We start from the raw sequence: 25,270 nt of genomic DNA, 5'->3' as shown, positions 1-25,270 counted from the left end.
TTCAAGTGAGATCTCATCTTGGTAAAAGCAGGCTATGAATATATTATACATAAATTACATAGATAAAGGACACTTCAGAAATATATCAAGTCTGTTTTACTTTCAGAAAGCTTCTGAGATTCAACTTTATCAAAACAAATGCATTGCTTAAGTACATAGTTGTCGTAATCTATATTTTATAACAAAAACAGGCGTATGAAAATGAGCATGCTTGCTTTGATCACATGAACAAAACAATTCTTCATCACGTGACCAAAATAAACTATAAATAACCTACAAAAATAGTACCATCCTATAATCGGTATTAAAACCAAGTTGCGTCTTTTGTAAACATTTTAAATTAAAACTCATTTCCTGCTAGAAAAGTTAATCGAAATTTTATTATTATAACAACACCAAAGAGCTTGTTTTGGTCATATCACATGATCAGAAAACATCTATCTGGGTTTATGGAAAGATATATTGCATGAAATCAACAGGAGAGGTGTTATCTTATTTATTTTTCATAGAGAAAGATACGATCCTTTCATAATATTTACGTAAACGATATGCTTATCCGAAACCGAAGAGCACTTGTTCTTCGGTTTCGGATAAGCATATCGTTTGTAAATTTGTGGTATGGTAAATCTGTGGATACAACATGGTATGTTGATTGGGGTGTATCTTTCCCGATGATTACGTATAATTGTTTATGACGCAATATTTAAAAATTAAGATATGTTTTAGGGAATTATAAATATTTCTACTGAAAAAAACTTTCAATTAATCATTTCATTTTTCGTTCTTTGTTTTGATTTTATAGCTTTTATATCATTCAGTACGTAAAAAGTACACTTTGAAGAATAGTGAGTTGAGTTTTACGGCGAATCGACACCAAATGGTCATATATCGCCGATTGAAAAATAAGTCCAATAAGAGAGAAGCATTCCCAAGTGAATGAAATGTTTTTCGGTATGATATGATAGCAAGCTATACTCCCGAAAAGAAAGAGGAATTTCTTTTTGAGCGTGTGTGTGTCGAAGAGGGGATGTAATGCGGCGATAGGAGGGGTTGGGGCCATAAACGGATTATTATCATTATGGTTATTATCAGTAATTAATTATCATCATTATTATTATTCATTTATGTATTGTTTTATTCAAGCTGTGTCCATCACTCGGAATATAGTATTCATCCCCCGTATGGAGCCCCCGATGAGCGTTATTGAGATGGGAACGATATGCGCTACAACCTACGTTTAAAACTCTCCGTGAGCGTTATTGTGTGGGAGCGTTATGCTTAATTAAACCGACGTAAAAAGCTCAGTGGGGAGTGTTTGTTGGCGGGACGATATACGGTTCTTACATGCACGTCTAGGTTGAAGGGTTGTACAATTTTGGTAAATAAAAAGAAAATCTCATGACTCTTATATCAATTGTTGATCCAAAGTTCATCCTATTGACCGGTGTATAAGGTCAGCGTTAATTTTTGCTGAGCAAATGTCAAAAAGTTTAATTCAAGATATGAAAAATTACTTTCAATTTTGTTTAATAAAACACTTATTGAATTGTCTGCCGGCCAATGGTAAAAAATATTTAAGCCATTCAATTTGTTAATAAAATTGACGTCTTGGGTACTTTTGTAATAACTCGGAGAATTAAAATACGTACTTGAGTGTAAACTCGTTCAGAGGTAACATTCCTAAAGCTAACAACACGGTTGCCTCGTTGAGTATACAGCTAAAACCATCAACAAATGATTAAAAAAAGATATAAAACTGTATGTTCTTAAAATGCCAGATTATCCCATAAAACTTTAACATTCTAATAGAAAACATTAACAGTTGGCAGTATGCGACATGAAATGTTACGTTTAACTTGAATTTATCTAGCCAAATTGTGAACTTGTTTATTTTCTGTTGGATTTCGTCCTTGTTTATTTTGTAATTCGATAATAACGTCTGTTTTTCTTTACTTAAATCAAACAAAGGATAAATTAAGTATGAACTACTTGCTTGGGTGTTTTCTTTTATCAGTCGGCGTATATGGAGCAAAGCGTTGTAAGTATCTGACGTCAAAACTGTGTTACAGAATCGCCGGGATATCAATATAACTAAATAAATAACAAAGTACTGTAGGAGTTTTAATTTCGATAATATTTGCTAATAATGCCAATCGCGAATTCAAAATGTGAATTATAATCTGCATCATGTCCTAAAGACACAAACTCTCACTTTCGCGAATTCTACACACCGCGAATAAGGATGCTGGCCCTGAATGGCGCTAAGGATATTCTTTTTTATCTTTCAACGAAAAAACAATGTGATTATTGTATATACATGTAACAGTGGTTCTCTTTTAAATAAAGACAGGATATATATCTCTAGAATATACTTAACAGTGTCAATTGATGTATTTTTTATTAACATTTCGCAACAAAATACCAGTGACTGTTATTTTTAAAATTTTAAACACTGACAGTTTTTAAATTGTCATAACAAACATTTCTCTGTGTATAGATTATGCATCCGAGTCATGTGGTCACGTGCTTGGGCCGGACCAGCTTTCTGTAATAGAATTCGATGAGGATGTGGATTACGACAAGAGAGCACCATCTACCGAGCAGGATCTCCAACCACCGATTGAATTGAGGTATCTGTCATTTTGCATACTTTCAAGCCTGCATTAAGCAATATATCAAGGTACGATACAATCTGACGGCTTAAGGATTTCTGTAATCATTTAAAGAAGTGAAAGAATTTTCAAAATCGACTTAAAAATGAGGAAGTTATGAGCATTTAAATATTTTATCAAAATGGTGGCCATTTTGTTTCCATGGCAACAAAAAATATGGTGGATATATTAAATTTCTTTACACATATTTGAATTGTATTTACTTATTTCTGTAAAATAATTTCTCTACTTATTCCAGCTGTAATGAAAGAAATTATCATGTTTTACATCTTACACTCAAAAAACATATAAAGTTAATCATTAAAAAAGGTTATTTGCTAAATAAAGAATTCAGCAGCGTGTAAATGACGTCATAAACGCACAAAATGGCTGCCTCCATGATCAGTAATTTTCTTAAATTTCAAACTGCCATATCTTTTTCAATAGTGGTCCGACTCTAAAAATTCTTTCAGCTTTATGAAAGGCTTGAGTATGTACGGAATCCTGTTGGTGCCATTTATAATGTCGCCGTCGCGTTTGCGGGGTCGACACACGACAACGCGAAGTGACATAGCGACATTACGAAGTGACACCCGACAATCGCAAACGACGGCGACAATCCCAAACGACAATGTCGCGGTATCCACTTTGAAATGTCGCCTTTCAAAAGCACGATATATCGCGATGTCACTTCGCGTTGTCGAGCGTCGTATCGCATTGTCGCTATGTCACTTCGTATTGGCGCGATGTCACTTCGTGTTGTCGTGTGTCGACCCTGCAAACGCGACGGCGACATTTTCAAACGACATGCGATAATCACAAACGACGCTCGACAACGCGAAGTGACATTTTCCAAATGTCGTATCGTATGTCGCGTGTCGCGGGTTTGTGTGAGGGTCGACGCGCGACAATTCCAAACGATACACGACACGCGAAGTGACACTCGACAATACGAAGCGACATTTTCATAATGTCGTATCGCATGTCGCCCGTCTACCGGTGAAAGGGTAAAATAAAAAGCTGTATTTCCGTACTTTTCCGTACGTAAAATGTCCATGTTTTCATTTACTTCAAATAATTGTAGAATGTTCCAAACACAAGATATTTTAATGAAATGACTTTTATAAATTAAATTCAAACATTGCCTAAACGGATATGTAACTTGTATAATTTTACCGCCGACGGTTTCGTCGGAGGACCATCTCAAAATGTATCATTTTTCGTGAAAATATGCATACTTCTTCATATATTAAAAAGAGGGGTGGTCCTTGTCTGAGGAGCCATATCTTCATAGCCTGATGTCCGATTTTAATAAATGATACCTTGTTGCAAAGGGCAAGCCAGTACCTAGAGAAAAGAAGCCACGTCAGGTTCGAACCCGGTCGGCTAGGGGTCATTGTCAAAATCCGGTAATATTCTCAAAATATGAACTTGTCAGAGCAGTCAAGACGGTTCTGAAAACCCAAGCACTACCTTCACTGAGTCCAATGACACCATTGGAGCAATTTTCATGGCTCCCCGGGTTGATTCAGCTTAGTCTTGGTCAGCACCCTACCACATATAACAAAAGTTTGATCATTGTCTGATACTTGTCCTACCTTTTTTTAATTATTATTATTGTAATTTATACTGAATTTCAGTTGATAATGACACTATGTTAGATTTTGACCCTTGTTCGAGTCTCTACATCCCAGGTACCTACCTATACCATATATATATATATGAATATGTTCGTAGATGACTTGGCTTTACATTTAAGCTGCTTACAAGTCCATATGAGACCATCAGAGCTCTGGACAGGCATCAGAAAATGATAAAACTTGTTACATACGGTAAGGTGCTGGCCAAGACTAAGCTGACCCGACCCGGGGAGCCATGAGAATTGCTCCAATGGTGTCATTGGACTCAGTGAAGGTAGTGCTTGGATTTTCAGGACCGTCTTGACTGCTCTGATAAATTCATATTAAGGGAATATTACCGGGATTTGACCTATGGCCTTGATCCCTAGCCGACCGGGTTCGAACCTGACGTGGTCTTTTTTCTTTTGGTACTGGCTTGCTCTTTGCAACAAAGTACCATTTATTAAAATCGGACATCAGATTGTGAAGATATGGCTCCTCAGACAAGGACCACCCCTCTATTTAATATATGAAGAAGTATGCATATTTTCACGAAAACTGATACATTTTGAGACCGTCCTCAGACGAAACCGTCGGCGGTAAAATTATACAAGTTACATATACGTTTAGATAATGTTTGAATTTAATTTATAAAAGTTATTATCTTGTTTTTGGAACATTCTACAATTATTTGAAGTTAATGAAAAACACGGACATTTTCCGTACGGAAAAGTACGGAAATACAGCTTTTTATCTTACCCTTTCACCGGTAGACGGGCGACATGCGATACGACATTATGAAAATGTCGCTTCGTATTGTCGAGTGTCACTTCGCGTGTCGTGTATCGTTTGGAATTGTCGCGCGTCGACCCTCACCCAAACCCGCGACACGCGACATACGATACGACATTTGGAAAATGTCACTTCGCGTTGTCGAGCGTCGTTTGTGATTATCGCATGTCGTTTGAAAATGTCGCCGTCGCGTTTGCAGGGTCGACACACGACAACGCCAAGTGACATCGCGACAATACGAAGTGACATAGCGACAATGCGAAACGACGCTCGACAACGCCAAGTGACATCGTGATATATCGTGCTTTTGAAAGGCGACATTTCAAAGTGGATACCGCGACATTGTCGTTTGGGATTGTCACCGTCGTTTGCGATTGTCGGGTGTCACTTTGTAATGTCGCTATGTCACTTCGCTTTGTCGTGTGTCGACCCCGCAAACGCGACGGCGACATTATAAATGGCCCCAACAGGATTCCGTAAGTATGGCTTTCATATGAAATTAACTTATTGTCAGGCTTTCCTTGTCCTTTAAAAACAAATTAAAATTAGAAATTTAGCTGACTGCCTGCTTAGGGCAAATGGCTGTTTAAAACAGATAGCCGCAAAGGCAGGATCAGCTGTTTATAAATGCTTAATGTATACACGCACTTCAGCCTCGACACACTTTAAACACGCTCTCGTATATTCAGTACCAATATGGAAACACAGTAACTATTTTAAAACTTGATCGTACATTGTATAACGAGATCACGAGAGGTAAAATATCCGAAATGTATATTGCGTGGTAAAGTAATTGCTGTACTATAGATTGCTAATGAGTATGCTTGAACGATACAAAATGTGCCATCATGAAAACATTTAATTAAGCATGCCAATTTAAAGAGGATGCGTAACTTTTCTGAAATAAAATAAACTTTTATTTTTTCGTCAGCTTTCCAGTCTGAATATCCGTTTAAACACACCCTTGTTCGTCTAATGAACACATAAAAACCATTGATTTTGATATTCATGCGTTTAGTCAATATAACAACGAGTAATTAAACCACAATAACAGTTAACACACATGAAAGTGTCACAAATTCAAAAGTCCAGTTGTAAGTGCATTTTGGTTTAAAATATTATAATCATTTTTATTTTTGACAAATACGTGGACATTTGCATGTATTTTAAAGCTTTTTAAATTCATACCTATATGTCGAAAAGAATACGGTGTATAAATAAAAACATTGAATATTCATAACTATGCACTTTTGGTGAAAATACTTATTGAGAAATATATAGACACCCGTATGCATTACAACTCTTTGTAAGTTAATATGTATGTTCTGAAAATGAAATATGTATCAAAGCTTGAGCAAGCATGCATATGAATTGATCATTATCGGTAGTAGAAGTTAATTCTGTATACTTTGTCACCAGAAAATTAGGGGACGTTCGATAAAACGAAAACAAAGATTTAATTAAGTTAATGGACCCTTTGTGACAATCGGCAATTTCTGTGCCATAATCTATCTTCCATATGAGATTTCGGCATACTTCGGTCATAATAGAAATGATTTTTTCATAAATACCGAAGAATGCCGAAATGGCATACGGAAACAAACGGAAATTGCCGATTTTCATTACGTGTCCCTTACCTTAAGTAACACACTTACGAACTTATACTGTACATTACTAACAGAAACACAATTTGGCAATGTACTGTGACTGTTCTTTGATTCAAAACCATTTTAAAACGATGCCAGTCAGTATGACCTACGATTTCATAATATACTATTACTGTTCATGGAGACACACATGTGGTTGTTAGTGTAGGGATAATGCATGTTTATTCGTGTTATAACATCTGCAGAATCCCGAGGGATTCTGCAGATGTTATAACACGAAATGAACATACGCTAACGCTATTATAGCATAAAACGCGTAAAACTGATAAATAGAGAATAACAGGCTACTGTCTTTTGATATCAATGTTATCAGGTCGAGGTTGATTCCCTCATCCCTTCCGCTCATATCAGCCGAGACCTGATAACATTGATATCAAAAGACAGTAGCCTGTTATTCTATTTATTTAATATCATGAAACTCACACAAACTGCTTTGAACAACATATGTCTTCCTCTCTTATTTAGTAAAAAAATGTCTACTGAAGCAAAAAATTAAATTTATATTTTACGGATTTGAAAATTCATCCGCCCCTGAAACATCTGAACGAAACAATACGGCAGCCATATTGAATTCAACTCCGACAATTGTTTTTAACTTTCTGATATTCTTGTAAAAAAGTAACAATTAAATACACTCTTACCTGCATAAAAAATCAAAAATCATCCTCTTGAATAAACCAGAACATACTTTATTTCCATATTATGAAACATTTGACTCCTACAACTACATGTCCAAAGTGCTGAAAATTCCACTTCCAGTTCCAGACTCAGGTCAGAATCTCTGAGATACTTTAAAGTTTTTAAAATCACTAGATTTACACTGATCCAAGAATTATAATTAACTGATCCAAGAATAATAATTAACACAAATACTTTTGCTAATACTTAATAAAATGTGCATGCCTTAAATTAGGCATAAATCAAGAATAAGTATAATTATCATACATTGTCCAGTGTACAGTATTGTAAACCTTTCCAAGAATCGATCCATGTAAACATTGTGATGTCATGATAAACGTTTCACAATGACGTCATTCAGAACTATTGTCTGTGTGATAAAATTAGAGATAAACATATTCGAAGAAATTTGTTGAGATTACAGAATCTATTTAGAAAAAAAGTTGTGCAACATCGAATCTGGACTCTGTAATAAAATTCAATCTGGAATGATGTAAAAACTAGTCCGTCAATATGGGAGGGGCTTAATTTTGATATCAGGTCAATGACCTGATAACAAAATAAAATATCAGGCAAGTGATATCAGGCACTTTGCATAGTAGTTGCGTGATAAATGAATACAATGTCACTCAACGTCATTAAATTTCCACGAGATGCGCGGAAATGTCTGAGTTGTTTTTTTTTTTTCACGTTAACGTCATTTCGTTTTGACTTATCCGTTTTTGGGCCGAATGATGTTTACGCTTTTCCACAGAATGCGCATGTGTAAAAAGGTCTTATAACAGCACGCGAGCGCGAGAATCTCTCTGTTAACACACGTTTTCTGTCCTGTTAAAACACCCCCGAAAAGTGACAAGAACAGCAGTTTTATGCTAGAATTAAGGTTAAACACTAGTGAATTTATCTTAATCAGTCTTACTTACAAATTGCATTTCATACATTATTACTAGAAGCACAATTCAGTACAAAATCTGTAATTGTTCAAGGATACAACTCACGTCTTTGTTTTATGTAAAATGCTAATGAGAATCCTGCTCTATATATTTCCTCACTAGAATCACAATTCGTTACTATTATGTAAAACATCTTTGTCTTATGCTAATATTAGTATTACAGACTAGATTTATTATTGTCGCGTGTGACTGTTATCTAATAATGTTCATTTCTGTTAATGCACATGAAACTGTATTAATAAGTATCATGTCTGTGCTAACTTTCTATATCATCACTAGAAACACAGTTTGGGAATGCACTATTATTGTGAGTGGCATGCCGTCGACAACTGTGCAGCGGATGATTGGTATACACTGGCGAGAATTTCACGTCTGGGATCTGGACATAGAGACCACGGGCGAGAGTGTGGAGGAGTGTGGGAAAACATACGTTACTGTGTATCAAGGTTAACTCTCTAAAAAGTCTGAAATTTTACGGCAGCCTCATTTTTTATCATGCTACTGTTGATTTAAAATACCGTACACCTCTCTGCAGCCCAAGCACATTCTTTAAACTTATAAGACTTTACTCCTTAGGCAGTAGACCTATAATGGCAATCGGCAATTTACGTGCGATTACCTTTTCAACGTGTACAATTTCGGCACTACTCGGTCATAATAGAACAATTTTATTACAAGCGAATAATGCCGAAGTCCGTACGGAAATTACGTAATCGTACGGAAAATACCGATCATTACTGGTACACTACCTTAAACGTTTTCAATTATGGTCTGGACCACCTTTTCTATAATGAAGTTGTTCACTGATTTCTCTTTAAATATAAAACAATAACATTGGTATTATTACTAGAGAACTCCAAGGCTGGTGATGGGATTATTTTAAATTTTCAAAATATCTTGGTACGTTTTGAATTTATCGTCACCAATGATTGTAAATTTCAACAACGTTTGACAACATAATCTTTAATAAAGTCAGTTTTGTTTTTATTTGTGAATGGATTTTTATAAAACTTTCGCGATATCTAAGTTAGCTAAAAGCTATATCTCCATGCAAAACATTTATACAATTTCTAAAAACTTTTTTTTTAATACTGTGATTTTGCCATATTTTCTGGCGATAAAATTGACGTTGCTAAAGATATTTAAAATATTTTAACTGGTCCTACTACCATCCTCGGAGACCTTTAGAATGATAGTATATATGTAGTTTAAATTTGGTTCGTGCAGAACGAAAAATCTTGATACGGATAATGTAAATCAAACAATAGGGTGTAAATTTGAGTTCTTTACGTTTGCTTTGTTGTTCTTGACTTCCTGCAGCTGAATTTATATTAACAATTATTTAGTTTTCAATGTTACATCTCTTCAGTAAAAGAAAAATAATGAGGAAAAAATAGTTTTCTTACAAAACACATAACTTTAAACTTCTTTCAGTATTCTAATACTTTTAAGTTCAGGAAACGTTTACCATTTCCTTGTTGCTGTCTTTAGGTTCAGATAGGTCTGCGAAGAATAAATGGACGATATGTGGCAAGGACACTACGCGTCTGTACTTCGAATGGCCTGGGGACTATGTTACGTTCTACATCTACGCTGATTTTAGACGTAACGAATCCTACTCCACACCATCTACCCCATCCACAACTACAACAACAACTGTAGCAACGTGTGTGGACCCAGACAGTGTCACAGGTAAAATGTATATGTGTATTTCGTGACCAGCAAGACGCGTGTAACTACAATATAGACTGCCTTTTCATGAGCATTTGGTCTGCTGACGAAATTTATACGTGTCCGAACAAAACTAAGTTCTCTACATAATGTAAATGTTGAAAGTAAAGACAACGGATTAGTAAAAATAAAATATAGGTCATACTTATACAATATCAAGTGTAAATGATTCATTTTTATGCCCCCGAAGGGAGGCATATTAGTTTTCAACTGTCCGTCCGTTCGTTCGTTCGTTCGTTCGTTAGTTAGTTTGTTAGTCACAACGTTAACTTTTTGCATGAAGGCACTTTACTCGCGAACCACTGCATCCAGGACCTTCAAACTTCACTTGCTGATAGTACTTATTGAGTATACTACCCCTACTGACTTTGGGATCACCAGGTCAAAGGTCAAGGTCACAGGGGCCAACGTTAACTTTTTGCATGAAGGCACTTTACTCGCGAACCACTTCACCCAGAACCTTCAAACTTTACATGCTGATAGAACTTTATGAGTACACCTATCCTACTGACTTTGGGGTCACCAGGTCAAAGGTCAAGGTCACAGGGGCCAATGTTAACTTTTTGCATGAGGGCACTTTACATGGGAACCACTTCACCCAGGACCTTCAAACTTTACATGTTGATAGTACTTATGGAGTACACCACCCCTACTCACTTTGGGGTCACCATGTCAAAGGTCAAGGTGATGCGGGGGGCATTTGTCACCATTAGTGACAGCTCTTGTTATATATAAAAAATCACATACCAGCATCACTGTAGTAAGGTGACCTTCCAATTTTCGCACAGAGGGAGTTCTTACCTGAGTTATTGTGTACCGACATTTGGTCTGAAGTTACATATTATTATTATTATTATTATTATTATTATACCACATTTATATAGCACTCTTTTCATGCACATATACACGTTCAAAAGTGCTTTACAGAATAAATTGCAAAAATACAAACAAATCCCCATACAAAAATAATGCATTCCACATTAACAAAAATCATGAATGTAAAACGTATAGATTAAACAAGATAAACATACATACATATTTAAAAGTATTTAAGTGACCCTTGGATAAAATACTGTTCTACGATGCTTTATGAAGAAGAAAAATAAAAGAATCAATGTATCGGTCAATTAACAAAATATTGTACAAAGAAGTGGGTTTTCAGCAGGCTTTTGAAAGCAGCTAGCGTGTCAGCTTCCCTGATCTTTACGGAAAGGGAGTTCCAAAGCTTTGGAGCAGTGCACGAAAAGCTTCGATTGCCATACATCATGGTTTTAGTTTTTGGCATAACCAGTGACAGCGTGTCTTGTGATCTTAGGTTTCTGACCGGTTTATACACTTCTATCATATCCCTAATATAGGCAGGGGACTGATTGTGAAAAGCCTTAAAGGTGTGGGTCAGAACCTTCAACTGCACCCTGTATTTCACTGGCAAACAATGCAGCTCCTTCAGAACCGGCGTTATATGATTGCGACGGGGCGTCTTAGTGATGACGCGAGCTGCCGTGTTCTGGACATGTTGCAACTTGTTAAGTGTGCTGTTTGGGATGTCATTTAACAAGGCATTACAGTAGTGTAACCGTGAAGTTACCAGGCTGTTGATAAGGGTCTTTGTAGCATCACTGGTAAGATACCGTCTGATGTGACCTATTCTGCGTAGTTGTGCATATCCAGCCCGGCACAAAGAGTTGACTTGTTGTTCCATATCCATACTGTTGTCAAATATTGCGCCAAGATTCCTAACACATTTTATGGACATTATCACAGAGTCACCGACCTTCACAGAGACGTCATCAATGTACTTGGAGTTATGCTTTGATGTGAATAGCATTACCTCCGTTTTTATAAGCAGTGAGCTTCCGCATGTTGCAATGCATCCACGAGACAATTTCAGCCGGACAGCTCTCAATGCGGCGCAAAGCCTCACTTCTTGCCACAGCCTCTATCGGCTTAAAGGATAGATATAATTGAGAGTCATCGGCGTAGAAATGATGAAGAAGTCCATGACGTCTGCATATGGCACCCACGGGTTTAGTGTATATGATATAGTTCTTTGGACCAAGCATTGATCCCTGGGCCACACTGTACTTCATCAACATAGGCGTCGGTAACTCACCATCAACGCACACAGTTTGATAGCGGTCACTAAGATATGATGACATCCATGCAAGTGCTTTGTCTGTGACTCCAAAATGATGTTCGAGCCGGTGTAACAGTGTTTGGTGGTCAATCGTGTCGAAAGCTGCAGACAGATCGAGTAGCACGAGGACTGTTACAGAATTTTGGTCGAGAGATGTGAGGATGTCATTCTGATCCACGTCTGTGCCCTCTGGAAACGTATTTAGTGCAAGGGACGCTGATATGTCTTGTTTGAAAGAACTTACGTCAATATAGCGTAATTTCCGAAAAGAAACTGGCTTCCGTATCGGAGCTGATTTTGTGGCACAGGCGTTGAAGTGAATTGTATAGTGATCCTGTGACATATTACCAGTGTTGTCACAAAGACCTGGATCGATGACCTCGACACATGATAATATTTTGCTGTCGTTCCTTGTTATTACAACATCTAATGTACTGAAGTACACTTTTAAATCTGACAGCATCTCGGTCTGATAGAATATCGAGATGGAAATTCGTTTCTCCCACAATGATGAAGTCTTTGTCAACTGTAGCATACCTGCCCAGGAAAGTAGGCAATTCCTCCTCTAGAAACACACCAGTCTTTAAACCGTTTTGTTTTGTTGGTGGTGGTTTATATATCACTGCTGTTTGTGCAGAAAATCCATTGATATTTAAATTACAATCCATGTATTCAAATTGTTTAAAATCTTTGTCACGACTAGATGCAACAACACGAGGAGAAAATGCAGATTTATGTATGACAGCCACACCCCGTCCACGGCTGCCGCTGCACCGTACAACGTTTTTAATTGAATATCCGCATTCGGTACAAGTTCGCCAATACACGTTTTATCCAGGGTAGTTCCGAACCAAGTCTCAGTGAGTGCTACCAAATTAAAATCATTTGAAACTATATAATCACACAGAGAAATTGTCTTATTTTTGACAGATCTTGGGTTGAAACTGCATACACGAATTTTCTTCTCACTTCTTCCTGTTGTAATGGATTCACATCTAATTTTGGTAACATTTTTGGTATTTTGCTGCTGAATTTCAAGATTTTGGCTATCTATACAATTTGAACTGTTTATACAGATTCCATTTCGTGGTCGAACATTAATTGTGATTGCTTTAGGCAGTACTTATAAATTATGCAAATGGACCCCTGCATTGACATCCCATACTGACTTTACTTTATGTTTACCCCCTCTTGTACCTCAACCCGCCCGCTTAGCTCAGTAGGTAAAGCGTCGGTCTACGGATCGCGGGGTCGCGAGTTCGATCCTCGGGCGGGGCGTATGTTCTCCGTGACTATTTGATAAACGACATTGTGTCTGGAATCATTAGTCCTCCACCTCTGATTCATGTGGGGAAGTTGGCAGTTACTTGCGGAGAACAGGTTTGTACTGGTACAGAATCCAGGAACACTGGTTAGGCTAATTGCCCGCCGTTATATGACTGAAAAACTGTTGAAAAACGGCGTTAAACCCAAAACAAAACAAACACAAACCCTCTTTTATCTCTGTATTTTAATATACCTAACTGTTTTATTGTTGTTAGAAGAGTAACATCTGGCCGAGATTTCCTCCGGGCATACTTTCCAATATCAAGTACTTCATGTCTATTGTATTGGTGTTTGACGCGAAACGCTACAAGTAATAATTGGTCAATCATTTTGTGTGAAAAGAAATCGATTGAAAAAAAAAAATGTCAACGTTATTCTGAAAAAAGAAAGCACGAATAAATTGAAAAAATACAAACCAAATACAAGTATTTCACAAAATTATTTACATCAATCTTCACACAATCAACTAATACACACTCAAGACAACTTCCACATATATATGTGTGGTAATTCTCGAGAAATAGTCAAATATATGTCAGCGAAATGAAATGCAGCCTACACTTGGCGCAAAAACATAACATGTCTATATCATATATATATGGTCAAGTATTTACTTTTGTTTTGAAGTTCTGGTATAAGATACTTCTCTCAACCTATAATGTATTGGAAAGAGAGGGAACTTCTCCTTCTATTGTTTTATAATTTCTGGCTTATTCTGTCAAAATGATCTTGAATGAAGATATTTATGTTGAATATGTTTTATGTTAAACAGAAGGCTCTGTCACGCAGCTACCAATCTGTACAACAAAGAAGGGAAAAAGGGGAAAAATCGAGACAACAACACCACCAGACCTTGACACCTATCCGTACCCGGAAGTGCACTTTCGGGTAGACGTTACGTCATTTGACTATGGTAATCTTTGAACTTCGTATAATTAACTGACATCTCGAAATGCATTATTTTTTTAAATATCTTTGATTTTAAATTCAATATAGTGATAAAAACCAGAATGATATCGAAGTTTCAGATAGATCTATACCGTGTTTTGTTTCATTAAGGGAGTTTTGATGGTATATGTCATATATGCACACTTCATGTGTCCAAGACATATTCGTGGAACATACATTAGTTAACACATTGTTCTAATTTTGATGTAAATTTAATGAAATCTTAATTGTTTTAAGTTGAAGTTGATGGAAATAATCGCAACCTATATTTCAGTTACTGTTGCTATCGAAATGCATACAAACCCTCGAACGACTTTATACTTCTCTCTGCCACAGACACTTGGGGGACCCCTCCCATGCCGCCCCTGAATACCCTCAGTCAATATATTTTTGTTTTTTAAAACAAACTAAGTACATGTCTTGATCATCCAACGACTTCTGTTACCATTTCAACATGTTTGAAAAATTCCCATACTCTATCAATGCTCAAAAAAACTAAAGACAACTTACTTCGCAATGTAAACACGATTTTCTTGTCCAAGGAATAGGAGAATAGATCCCAGCTTGATGTTTGGCAGTCAGATTTACTACGCAGAGCCGGGACACAGACGATATCGTTAGCGGCTAAAATAAAAATACTTGCTTAGAAAGTCAACTGCCGCGATGGTCGAGATAGTACAGACGCTGGTTCTGAAAGAAGTTTTTGGGCAGGGCCACGGGTTCGCTCCGCGCTTCGGGCATTCTTTTTTTCTGTTTTTTTTTTTTAATATAATATTTTCATTTTCTTTTTAAACAATATATTCTCAAGATATAAAAAAATATTTAAAAAAAAAAAAGAAAAAAAGATCGCCCATATCGCGGAGCGAACCCGCAGCCCTGCCCAAAAATAAGCTCTCAGAACGAGCGTCTATACTCTCTCGGCCACCGCAGCAGTTGACGTCGTGAGCGAGTATTTTAATTTTAACCGCTAACGATATTGTCTGTGTCCCGGCTCTGTGTAGTAAATTTGACATCAAGCTGGGATCTATTCTCCTATTCCTTGGACAAGCTATTTTGTGTTGAAAACGCTCGGAGTAAGTTGTCTTTAGTTTTTCTGAGCATTGATAGTATATGGGAGATTTTTTAAACATATTGAAAAGGTAACAGAAGTTGTTGTATGATCGAGACATGTGCTCAGTTTGATGTAAAAAGCGAAAATATATTGGTTGAAGGTTGGCAGGGGCGGATTGGGAGGGGGGACAGGTTCTGACCCACAAGTGTCTGTGCTCTCTGCTTTATTACAAATCAGATAGCGTGACATATAGAGCTTTTTCTCATATTTCATTGATTTAAGTTTTTTGTTTTTGTACCCCCGACAACGAAGTTGTAAGGGGGTATACTGGTTTCAGGGTGTCTGTCTGTCCGTCCGCATGTCTGTCTGTCCATCTGTCCGTCCGTAGACACAGTCTTGTGCGCACCAATTCTCCTCATCCCATTGACACAATTTAATGAAATTTCATAAAACTGAAAGTGATCGGTAACAACAGTAGTTGTGCATGGTGGGTGCACGTTAGGTTCTATTGCAGAGTTACGGGACTTTGTTTTTTTGTTACTATACTATATACATAGACACAATCTTCTGCGTACCAACTCTCCTCATCCCCTTGACGACACAATTTAAGAAACAACAGTAGTTATGCATGATGCATGTGTTCTTTTAGACAATAAAATTGCAGAGTTTTGGGACTTTGAATTTTTTTACTATACTATATACATACAGTCTGCATATGCAATCTTGTGTGCGCCTAATCTCCTGAACCCATGTACACAAGTTAATGAACTTTAACAAAGGTGATCAGTAGTAACCCTAGTTGTGCTTGATCCATGTTAGGTTCTTTCAGAAAAAAAACTTCTGCACAGTTATGTTTTTAGCTCACCTTTGATCGCTCGATGTCCGGCGTCCGTCGTCTGTCTGTCGTCTGTCTGTCTGTCTGTCGTCTGTCAACATTTAGCTTGTGTATGCGATAGAAGCTGTGTTTTTCAATTGGTCTTCGTGAAATTTGGTCAGAATGATTGCCTTGGTGAAATCTAGGCCAAGTTTGAAAATGGGTCATCTGGGGTAAAAAACTAGGTCACTAGGTCAAATCAAAGAAAACCCTTGTGTATGCCATAGAAGCTGTATTTTTCAATTGATCTCCATGAATTTGGTCAGAATTATTGCCATGATAAAATCTAGGTCGTTTGAACATGGGTTATCTGGGTTCAAAAAGTAGGTCACTAGGTCAAATGAAAGAAAAACCTTGTTAATGCGATAAAGGCTGTATTTTTCAATTGATCTTCATGGAATTTGGTCAGAATGATTGCATTGATGAATTCTAGGTCGAGTTCGAATATGGGTTATCTGGGCTTAAAAGTACGTCACTAGGTCAAATCAAAGAAAAACACTGTGTATGCGATAGAGGCTGTATTTTTCAATTGATCTTCATAACATTTGGTACAAATGATTACCTTGATGAAATCTAGGCCAAGTTTGAATACGGGTCATCTGGGATCAAAAACTAGGTCACTAGGTTAAATTAACCTTGTGTATGCGATAGAGGCTGTATTTTTCAGTTTATCTTCATAAATCTAGGTTAAGTTTGAATATGGGTTATCTGATTTCAAAAAGTAGGTCACTAGGTCAAATCAAAGAAAAATCTTTTGTATGCGATAGAAGCTGTGTTTTTCAATTGGTCTTCGTGAAATTTGGTCAGAATGATTGCCTTGATGAAATCTAGGCCAAGTTTGAAAATGGGTCATCCGGGGTAAAAAACTAGGTCACTAGGTCAAATCAAAGAAAACCCTTGTGTATGCAATAGAAGCTGTATTTTTCAATTGATCTCCATGAATTTGGTCAGAATTATTGCCATGATAAAATCTAGGTCGTTTGAACATGGGTTATCTGGGTTCAAAAAGTAGGTCACTAGGTCAAATCAAAGAAAAACCTTGTTAATGCTATAAAGGCTGTATTTTTCAATTGATCTTCATGGAATTTGGTCAGAATGATTGCATTGATGAATTCTAGGTCGAGTTCGAATATGGGTTATCTGGGCTTAAAAGTACGTCACTAGGTCAAATCAAAGAAAAACACTGTGTATGCGATAGAGGCTGTATTTTTCAATTGATCTTCATAACATTTGGTACAAATGATAACCTTGATGAAATCTAGGCCAAGTTTGAATACGGGTCATCTGGGATCAAAAACTAGGTCACTAGGTCAAATCAACCTTGTGTATGCGATAGAGGCTGTATTTTTCAGTTTATCTTCATAAATCTAGGTTAAGTTTGAATATGGGTTATCTGATTTCAAAAAGTAGGTCACTAGGTCAAATCAAAGAAAAATCTTTTGTATGCGATAGAAGCTGTGTTTTTCAATTGATCTTCATGAAATTTGGTTAGAATGATTGTTTTGATGAAATCTAGGTCGAGTTTGAATATGGATTATTTGGGGATAAAAAGAAGGCCACTAGGTCTAATCAAAGAAAAACCTTGTGTATGAGATAGGGGCTGTATTTTTCAATTGATCTTCATGAAATTTGGTCAGAATGATTGCCTTGATGAAATCTAGGTCAAGTTTGATAATGGGTCCACTAGGTTATATCAAAGAAAATACTTGTTTAAACTCAAGAGACCACATTTTTGGTCTAATCCTAATGAAAATTGTTTACACTGTTATGGTGTGTTTCTCAAGAGAGCGACCTAGGGCCATCTTGGCCCTCTTGTTTGTTAATATACTCTATACAATTATGCAATTTTGTGCACTCCTAATCTCCCGAACCATTGCACACAATTTAATGAAACTTCACACAAATGATCAGTACCAACTTTACTTGTGCATGGTGCATGTCAGGTTCTTTCAGAAAAAAATATTCTGCAGGGTTATGGAACTTTGTTTTTTGTTACTATACTATATACATAGAGTCTTTACACATACAGTCCACATAATTACGCAATCTTTTCATAAATGTAGATTTATTTGTATATATTGAATACATTATCCGATTATTGAGTCTTGGAACGACAGGTGTTATGGGTGTAGGTACTATCATATGAGACATACTCCTATATCCGACAGAAATGTTAATTTAATTTTGATACATTCTAATTCAAGCCTGTAATGAGTCTATACCGGGCGAGATTTTGAAGTGCAACGACAGTGGAAGATGCCTTGACGAAAGCCTTATGTGTGACTTCTTCTTTTCACACAATTGCAAATCGGAAGGATTCCATGAAGATAAATCCGACCAAACGAAAGACGGACCAGCATACTGTGGACGTATGTTTTTAATTATTGAGTTATGGAGATTTAATGCAGAGATTTAGAAACACGCATAGCAATAAATAAATAATATTTTGATGCAGTAATGAGCTTTGGCTTAGTTTATCTATAAATAAATCACAGTGCTACAATTCTTATAAATATATATGAGCCGTGCCATGGGAAAACCAACATAGTGGGTTTGCGACCAGCATGGATCCAGACCAGCCTGCGCATCCGCGCAGTCTGGTCAGGATCCATGCTGTTCGCTAACAGTTTCTCCAATTCCAATAGGCTTTAAAAGCGAACAGCATGGAGCCTGACCAGACTGCGCGGATGCGCAGGCTGGTCTGGATCCATGCTGGTCGCATACCCACTATGTTGGTTTTCTCATGGCACGGCTCAATTATACGCTTTTATGTCAATAATAGTACATCTTTAAGTATTTGATTATTGCTTACGTTTAAATTCCGATAAAATTGCAATTGTTTTGATTATGTCATTTCAAACTGTTATTAAAATTTACAAATTAAATCAACATCACGTTACCTTTTAATATTAAGTATTGGCTTTCATGTTGTTTAGATTACCTTTAAATTCATGATTCTTGTATAAGCTTTTCACAGCAACTGTATGTATAATGGCGTTGAATTTATAGCTATAATATGTGCAATTACATAACTTTGATATGAATCGCCTGTCCATAGTTTGTGGTATTGACCGGTCTATAGTTCAAAACTTAAAATTTACAAATTAAATCAACATCACGTTACCTTTTAATATTAAGTATTGGCTTTCATGTTGTTTAGATTACCTTTAAATTCATGATTCTTGTATAAGCTTTTCACAGCAACTGTATGTATAATGGCGTTGAATTTATAGCTATAATATGTGCAATTACATAACTTTGATATGAATCGCCTGTCCATAGTTTGTGGTATTGACCGGTCTATAGTTCAAAACTTAATTTTTCTGGGCTAAAGTCAAAATGTCTTGCAGTAAAACACATTTTGAATTGTCCTTCGGACCTAGAGTAATAGTTTTATCCTTTGACCGACTGGCATTTTAGTAAATGTATAATATTTGTTTGTGATTGTTTTAACGTCGCATTGATACAATTATAGATCATATTGCGGCTTTCCAGCTTTGACAGTGGAGGAAGGCCCCTGGTGCCCCTCCGTGCATTATTTCATTACGGGCGGGCACCTGGGTAGGACCACCGACCTTCCGTAAGCAAGCTGGATGGCTTCCTCAAATGAATGATTCGATGCCCCGAGTGAGGCTTGAACCCACATCAGCGAAGGGCAAGTGATTTGAAGTCAGCGACCTTAACAACTCGGCCAAGGAGGCCCCCAATTATTTAATATAGTTTACTACTTTACCGGAGGAGGCCCCCAAATGTATAATATAGTTCACTACTTTACCAGACAGCAACTCTTTCAGTGAAGCTAGCATTTTCTACATTAGCCATATGTCGTTTTTATACCATGAAATAGAAATAACGACAACGGAAGGAAATAATGATTTAGTGTCTAAATTTCTTATTTGGGAATTAGTGTTTCATTGTCCGTTAAAGTTTTCATTTGTTTCAGCGAATATATTGTTAGGTCTGACACTGCAAAACAGTTAGATGTATATATATATACTCAACATCACTAATCTCGCGTCATCACTAATTTCGCGGTATTTGAGTTGCGCCACCTACGTGGTGTTTACCGGTGAAGTTCGTGACCTATTTCACTCATGCTGGCGAAAAATGTTCATACATTGTTAGATATCTGTCAATATTTATTAGAATCGTATTTTTCACATATCTATTGCAAAAATCCATGAATTAAGCAAATATTTGCAATGTTTGTAAGTTCGTCTACCAGCTGATCGGCATTTGTCCTCATTAATTATGCAAACTAAGTCCTGCCTATAGGTTAGAGGACACCAAGTTTTACGTAACATCCCCCAGCTGCACAAAAATGAATGAACTATCAGTATCAGGCGAAACATCAAAACGTCTTAACTCGACGGATTTTAAGGGGGAGGAAGGGATGGGCCCCTGACCATCTCCTCAAAATACACCCATGATACTGAGCAGTGAATTTGAACATGTTAGACAACTATCAAATAGAAAATATAAAGTAATAGTACGATTCTTAGGCTCCGATACATAATGACTACGCCCGCGACCTTGTGATTTACTTGCAAAATATCTGGTGTGTCCGCTGCCCAGAGGAGAATATTTTCGATAGTGCCAATGTAAACAGATAATATAAAACGTTTAAATTGGCGTTTAATGACTTTTGAGTGTTCCTGTTGGCCTGACTTAGATAGATTTTCAATGTTTGAATTATATTTAGTGTTTTTTTAACCTATGATAGTTTGATTGACACAATTGTTGACCTATACCGCGACATTAGTGATGTGACGCCACATGATAACAATGGCTGACTATTGTTGTTCGAAGTACACATGGATGTTTCTTGAATGATATCTTATTCATTTTCACACAGTTATTGATGCATATGACATGAAATATTGTGGTAGAGACAAGAAATACACTGTTGTGTTGTTTCTTGTTTAATGTCGTTACGTCGAATGTCAAGTACCGCGACAATACAGTTGAACGGTATACTATCTCACAAGAACTTACAGACATATATACAACTATTTTCAACATAATGACATCTTAGCGTTGTTCACACTGTTGTGCATGTAAAAGCCGTTGCAGTGCGAACATTAGATTTTTATTTTGTCTTTTATTCAAGTTATTATAAAAATACGTTATTTAGAGAGTTTGTGCTCATACAAACGACTGTATCTATTTGTAGCAGTGAGCGCAATGACAATTAATAAATAATTAACTTTATTGTGCCGCCTCATTGAACTACTAGTATCATGTCTTCGACACGTGACATGATAACCCACCCATTCACATACTGACACCGGACTTGCCAGTCCTTGTACTATCCTCCTTATGCTAGCCGCAAAGAGAGAAAGCTACTAGTACCATTTATCACGTATGTGGTATGACGCGGCAAGGGCGCGGACCAACGACCTTGTCAAAACAAAACTCCAAGCGGGCGCTGTACCACTTGGCCACCGAGGCGGATGATGTACACAAGTGATATATTAATTCTACATAAGTTATACATGGTAAACCGATGGAGTTACTAAGCTTATAGCACGTGTCGTATATGTCATATGTGACTGAAACGGGGTCATCGCATTATGATACAATATACACTTACTGAAAGGCTTGCCGGTCAATAGTCAAAACTATTGCCCGAGGTCAAGAGTACACTCAGGCAATACTCTCCAGACCCCGGGCAGTATTTCTGATTATTGACCGTCCAGCCAATCAATGAGTGAACATGTTTTAACAAGATATCACAAAATATTTTCATAATACCTTTCTTCAAGTTTTGACTTTTGCCCGGCATTACAAATGATGCTTAAAAGTTTGTTGAAAATATATAAAATGCAGAAAAATACAAGATAAATATGAAGAGTTCCAATAAACGGCTTGTTGTACTTACTAGCCATAATGGCACACCTAGTTTCATAATGGAACTTGGTGTGCCACTATGGCAAAAAGGCACAACTTAGCCATATATTAACTTCTTAATAACGAAAATTTATGTTAAAGCAGATCGGAACAAGGTTAAATACAATGTAACACTTGTCAATATTAAGAATCTGTGTAGCGAGACACACCTTTAAGAATTAACAGAGACACCTGATATATTTTTTCCTTGGATAACAAGTTAACATATTCTTTTAAATGTATTTATAGATACTGTTGCTTAATGAAGAAATGAACTATTTTCGTGCAAGATAATGCGATCTATACCGCTTTAATTACAGCAACTTACAAGAACGTCGTTACTAATGAGGTCATGTATTTTTCGTAAAACTATCACGTTTGTACTTTTGTACATTGATTAATTATTGATTATATATAAGGGTTCGTCTTTTCTAGGCTAACTTCTAGTCATTCGGGGGTAAAACATGATAGTATGCTGTTTATAAATGCAATGTGTGTAAGATACGTTCTTCCTAAATCTGCTGAATGGTAACGAACATCTGTGAAACAGAATATATTCATACTGGGGTTATGTTTAGTTTATTGGGAAAGTAATATTTTCATATCAAAATGTATTTTTCCAGTCACTTTAGTATGTTTCCAGGTATCTATCTTTAGTGCAAACATATAGCTGCATATTTACAATATATCGTCGCCACAGCGCAAAGAAAGGAAAAATGCATCTACATAATTAAAGAAGCAGTTGAAAAATTCCTTCGCCGCGATAGTGCTAACTAACTCTCTTCGGGTGTTAACTGCAGCACAAGCAAAGACTTAGATAAGTAATACTAACGAAGACGTCATTCGACTAAAATGCTCAAATTTGTTATCATTTTGCCTTTTATTATTTTGTGCTCTTTGCGTGAGATTCATGAGAACTGAACACTAAAATCCTCATAAACAACGTCATTTATTTTCCCCCCTTTTTGTGTGCATGGTTTTTCAGTTGAGAATATGATTTACTGTGGACGCAAGTGATGTTTTATAACTTTTAAGCTGAGAGTACTAGCTAGCAATACATGTAATTTGCACTAAGGGTTTGTCTCACGTTATTTTACAGAAAAGAAGACAACAACTCCGGTACCTACAACAACTACGGAGGCCCCACCGGTACCTTTTAACTGGACACCAATCGCTGCAGCAGTGGGATCTTTGTTAGCTATACTAGCATTATGCTGGTGCTGCTGGAGACCTGGTTATCTCCCCTGGAGACTCTCTCGACTCCGGAACGTCCCATTCTTCAATACACAGAGGTGTGTTTGCTGCAGACGTGGTCCGACGCAGTGTTGTCCATGCCTAAAATGTTGCGCAGGAGACGGTTCAGAGGATACGTATTTTGGTACTATTTTTATAAAGATTATATGGGATTAGATTGACCATATTTCATGGTGGTAAAACTGTTAACAGCAAACTTGCATGATATGTCCATTGTTTTCAGAGCCATCTAGTAGAGTGATTAGCAGGTAGTTTCTTATCATATATCAAAACACATTGCGGAAGCTTAAAACGGAAATGAAGCCATTGAAAATCTGAAATGAAATTACTGAAGCGCAGTTTTCGGTAAAGTGAAGTGAACCTTTACCTTGACTAATATATTTTCATTTATTATAATAAACCAACAAAATCATGGAAACGTTCACTCTGTCATAAAATATTATTTTTATTCAGTGTGCTGATGAAAATACTGTTTACCGGGGTATATTTCATTTCTTGCTATTATCGACCGCAAAATTAATATGTTGTCATTGAGGGAGTAGCGTACGTCTTTACATTATTTCAATAAATGTTTAAGCGGGAACAGTTGGAGGAGCTGGAGCTGGAGGAGGAGCTGTAGCTGGAGGTGGCCGCAAGAAGAGATCAGTAGGAGGTAGACCATTTGGACAGAGCGGTAAAATCATCTTTTATCTTTTTATTAGTTCTTAATTGGAGAATTAACTGGCTTCAACTTACGTGTTTTATTGAAACTTTTCCCAATTGTATTTTTCTAGTTTACATAAGTTTTACTTCGTACAAAAAATTTACTCACTGCATTCAGTCTTTGATGTGTACTTAAACTTTTAAAAATGAATCTTCATTTTACAGTACACAGTAACGCGCTAGAGGTGATGTACCACATAACTCTCATAATGGGTATCTATCTTTTTAGTTTTACTTTCAGCATGGAATACAGTGGGCGTGTATTAATTAAGTACGTGGAGGCTGAATGCCCGCAACAAATGTGTTTCATACCTAAATTAAAACTAGCGTTTTGAATTAACCTATCTTGCATACTTTTCAAATTTCAAACGCACGAATCTAGTCAGAAGAAATTGAGTGCACTTACGGTATCTGTTGTACAGCGAAGGCCGCTAACGTTGTCTGTTTGTGCAGCTACGTTACCGGCTTCTGTTTGAGCAGAGAACTTGTTTATGTCGTCTGTTGGGTCAACTACACTCACGTCGTCTTATGACGCATCGCATACTTTTACGTCGGTTTCTTTTTTTTTTTTTTTTTTTTTTTTTTTTCAGCAGCTATGTTAACAGCGTATATTGAAACAGTGGGCGCTTTAACATCGTCTGTTGGAGTAGATACGCTTATATGGTTTGTAAAAACAGCAAGAGCTCAGACATAGTGTTACTACGCACACCTTCAATATCTTTGATTTTTTCAAAGGAAACGTTTATGTAAACAATAATTATATTTCGTTTAAAAAAATAACAAAACGTCGTTTATTTTACAGGGCTAAATATGAGTAATGTACCGTACAATAAGTTCGATAATCCTGGTATGTCCGGAGCGAAATACGCTACACCGACTTCCGGTTATGTTCCTTACGGCTCAGCTGTGAACGGGTACGGCCAAGATCCAACAAACTTCGCGACAGACTGGCTCAAGTTCATCACAGGTGATGGTGCACATCTTCGTGAACAGCGTTA

At 36.8% G+C, this 25,270-nt stretch overlaps 1 protein-coding gene across 1 annotated transcript; it reads left to right on the top strand.

Moving 5' to 3' along the window:
• Positions 1 to 1,822: 1,822 nt before the first annotated feature.
• LOC123548477 (uncharacterized) lies at positions 1,823 to 23,726 on the top strand. The gene is made up of 7 exons (XM_053546906.1): positions 1,823 to 2,038; positions 2,498 to 2,630; positions 8,640 to 8,806; positions 9,852 to 10,052; positions 14,327 to 14,467; positions 18,632 to 18,796; positions 23,416 to 23,726. The coding sequence occupies exons 1-7, from the start codon at positions 1,981 to 1,983 to the stop codon at positions 23,724 to 23,726; spliced, it is 1,176 nt and encodes a 391-aa protein (XP_053402881.1). The 5' UTR covers positions 1,823 to 1,980.
• The last annotated feature ends 1,544 nt before the right edge of the window (positions 23,727 to 25,270 follow it).

The sequence above is a fragment of the Mercenaria mercenaria genome, chromosome 6 (genome assembly GCF_021730395.1).
Source record: "Mercenaria mercenaria strain notata chromosome 6, MADL_Memer_1, whole genome shotgun sequence".
Taxonomy (NCBI): Eukaryota; Metazoa; Mollusca; class Bivalvia; order Venerida; family Veneridae; genus Mercenaria; species Mercenaria mercenaria.
This window is presented reverse-complemented; position numbering and strand designations above follow the sequence as displayed.

What these genes read in the sequence shown, in the direction of transcription:
- LOC123548477 (XM_053546906.1), top strand. Translation starts at nt 1,981, where the DNA reads ATGAACTACTTGCTTGGGTGTTTTCTTTTATCAGTCGGCGTATATGGA. An exon ending in CGTTACGTCATTTGACTATG is followed by an intron (nt 14,468 to 18,631) that starts GTAATCTTTGAA and finishes TTCTAATTCAAG; the next exon opens with CCTGTAATGAGTCTATACCG. An exon ending in CGGACCAGCATACTGTGGAC is followed by an intron (nt 18,797 to 23,415) that starts GTATGTTTTTAA and finishes GTTATTTTACAG; the next exon opens with AAAAGAAGACAACAACTCCG.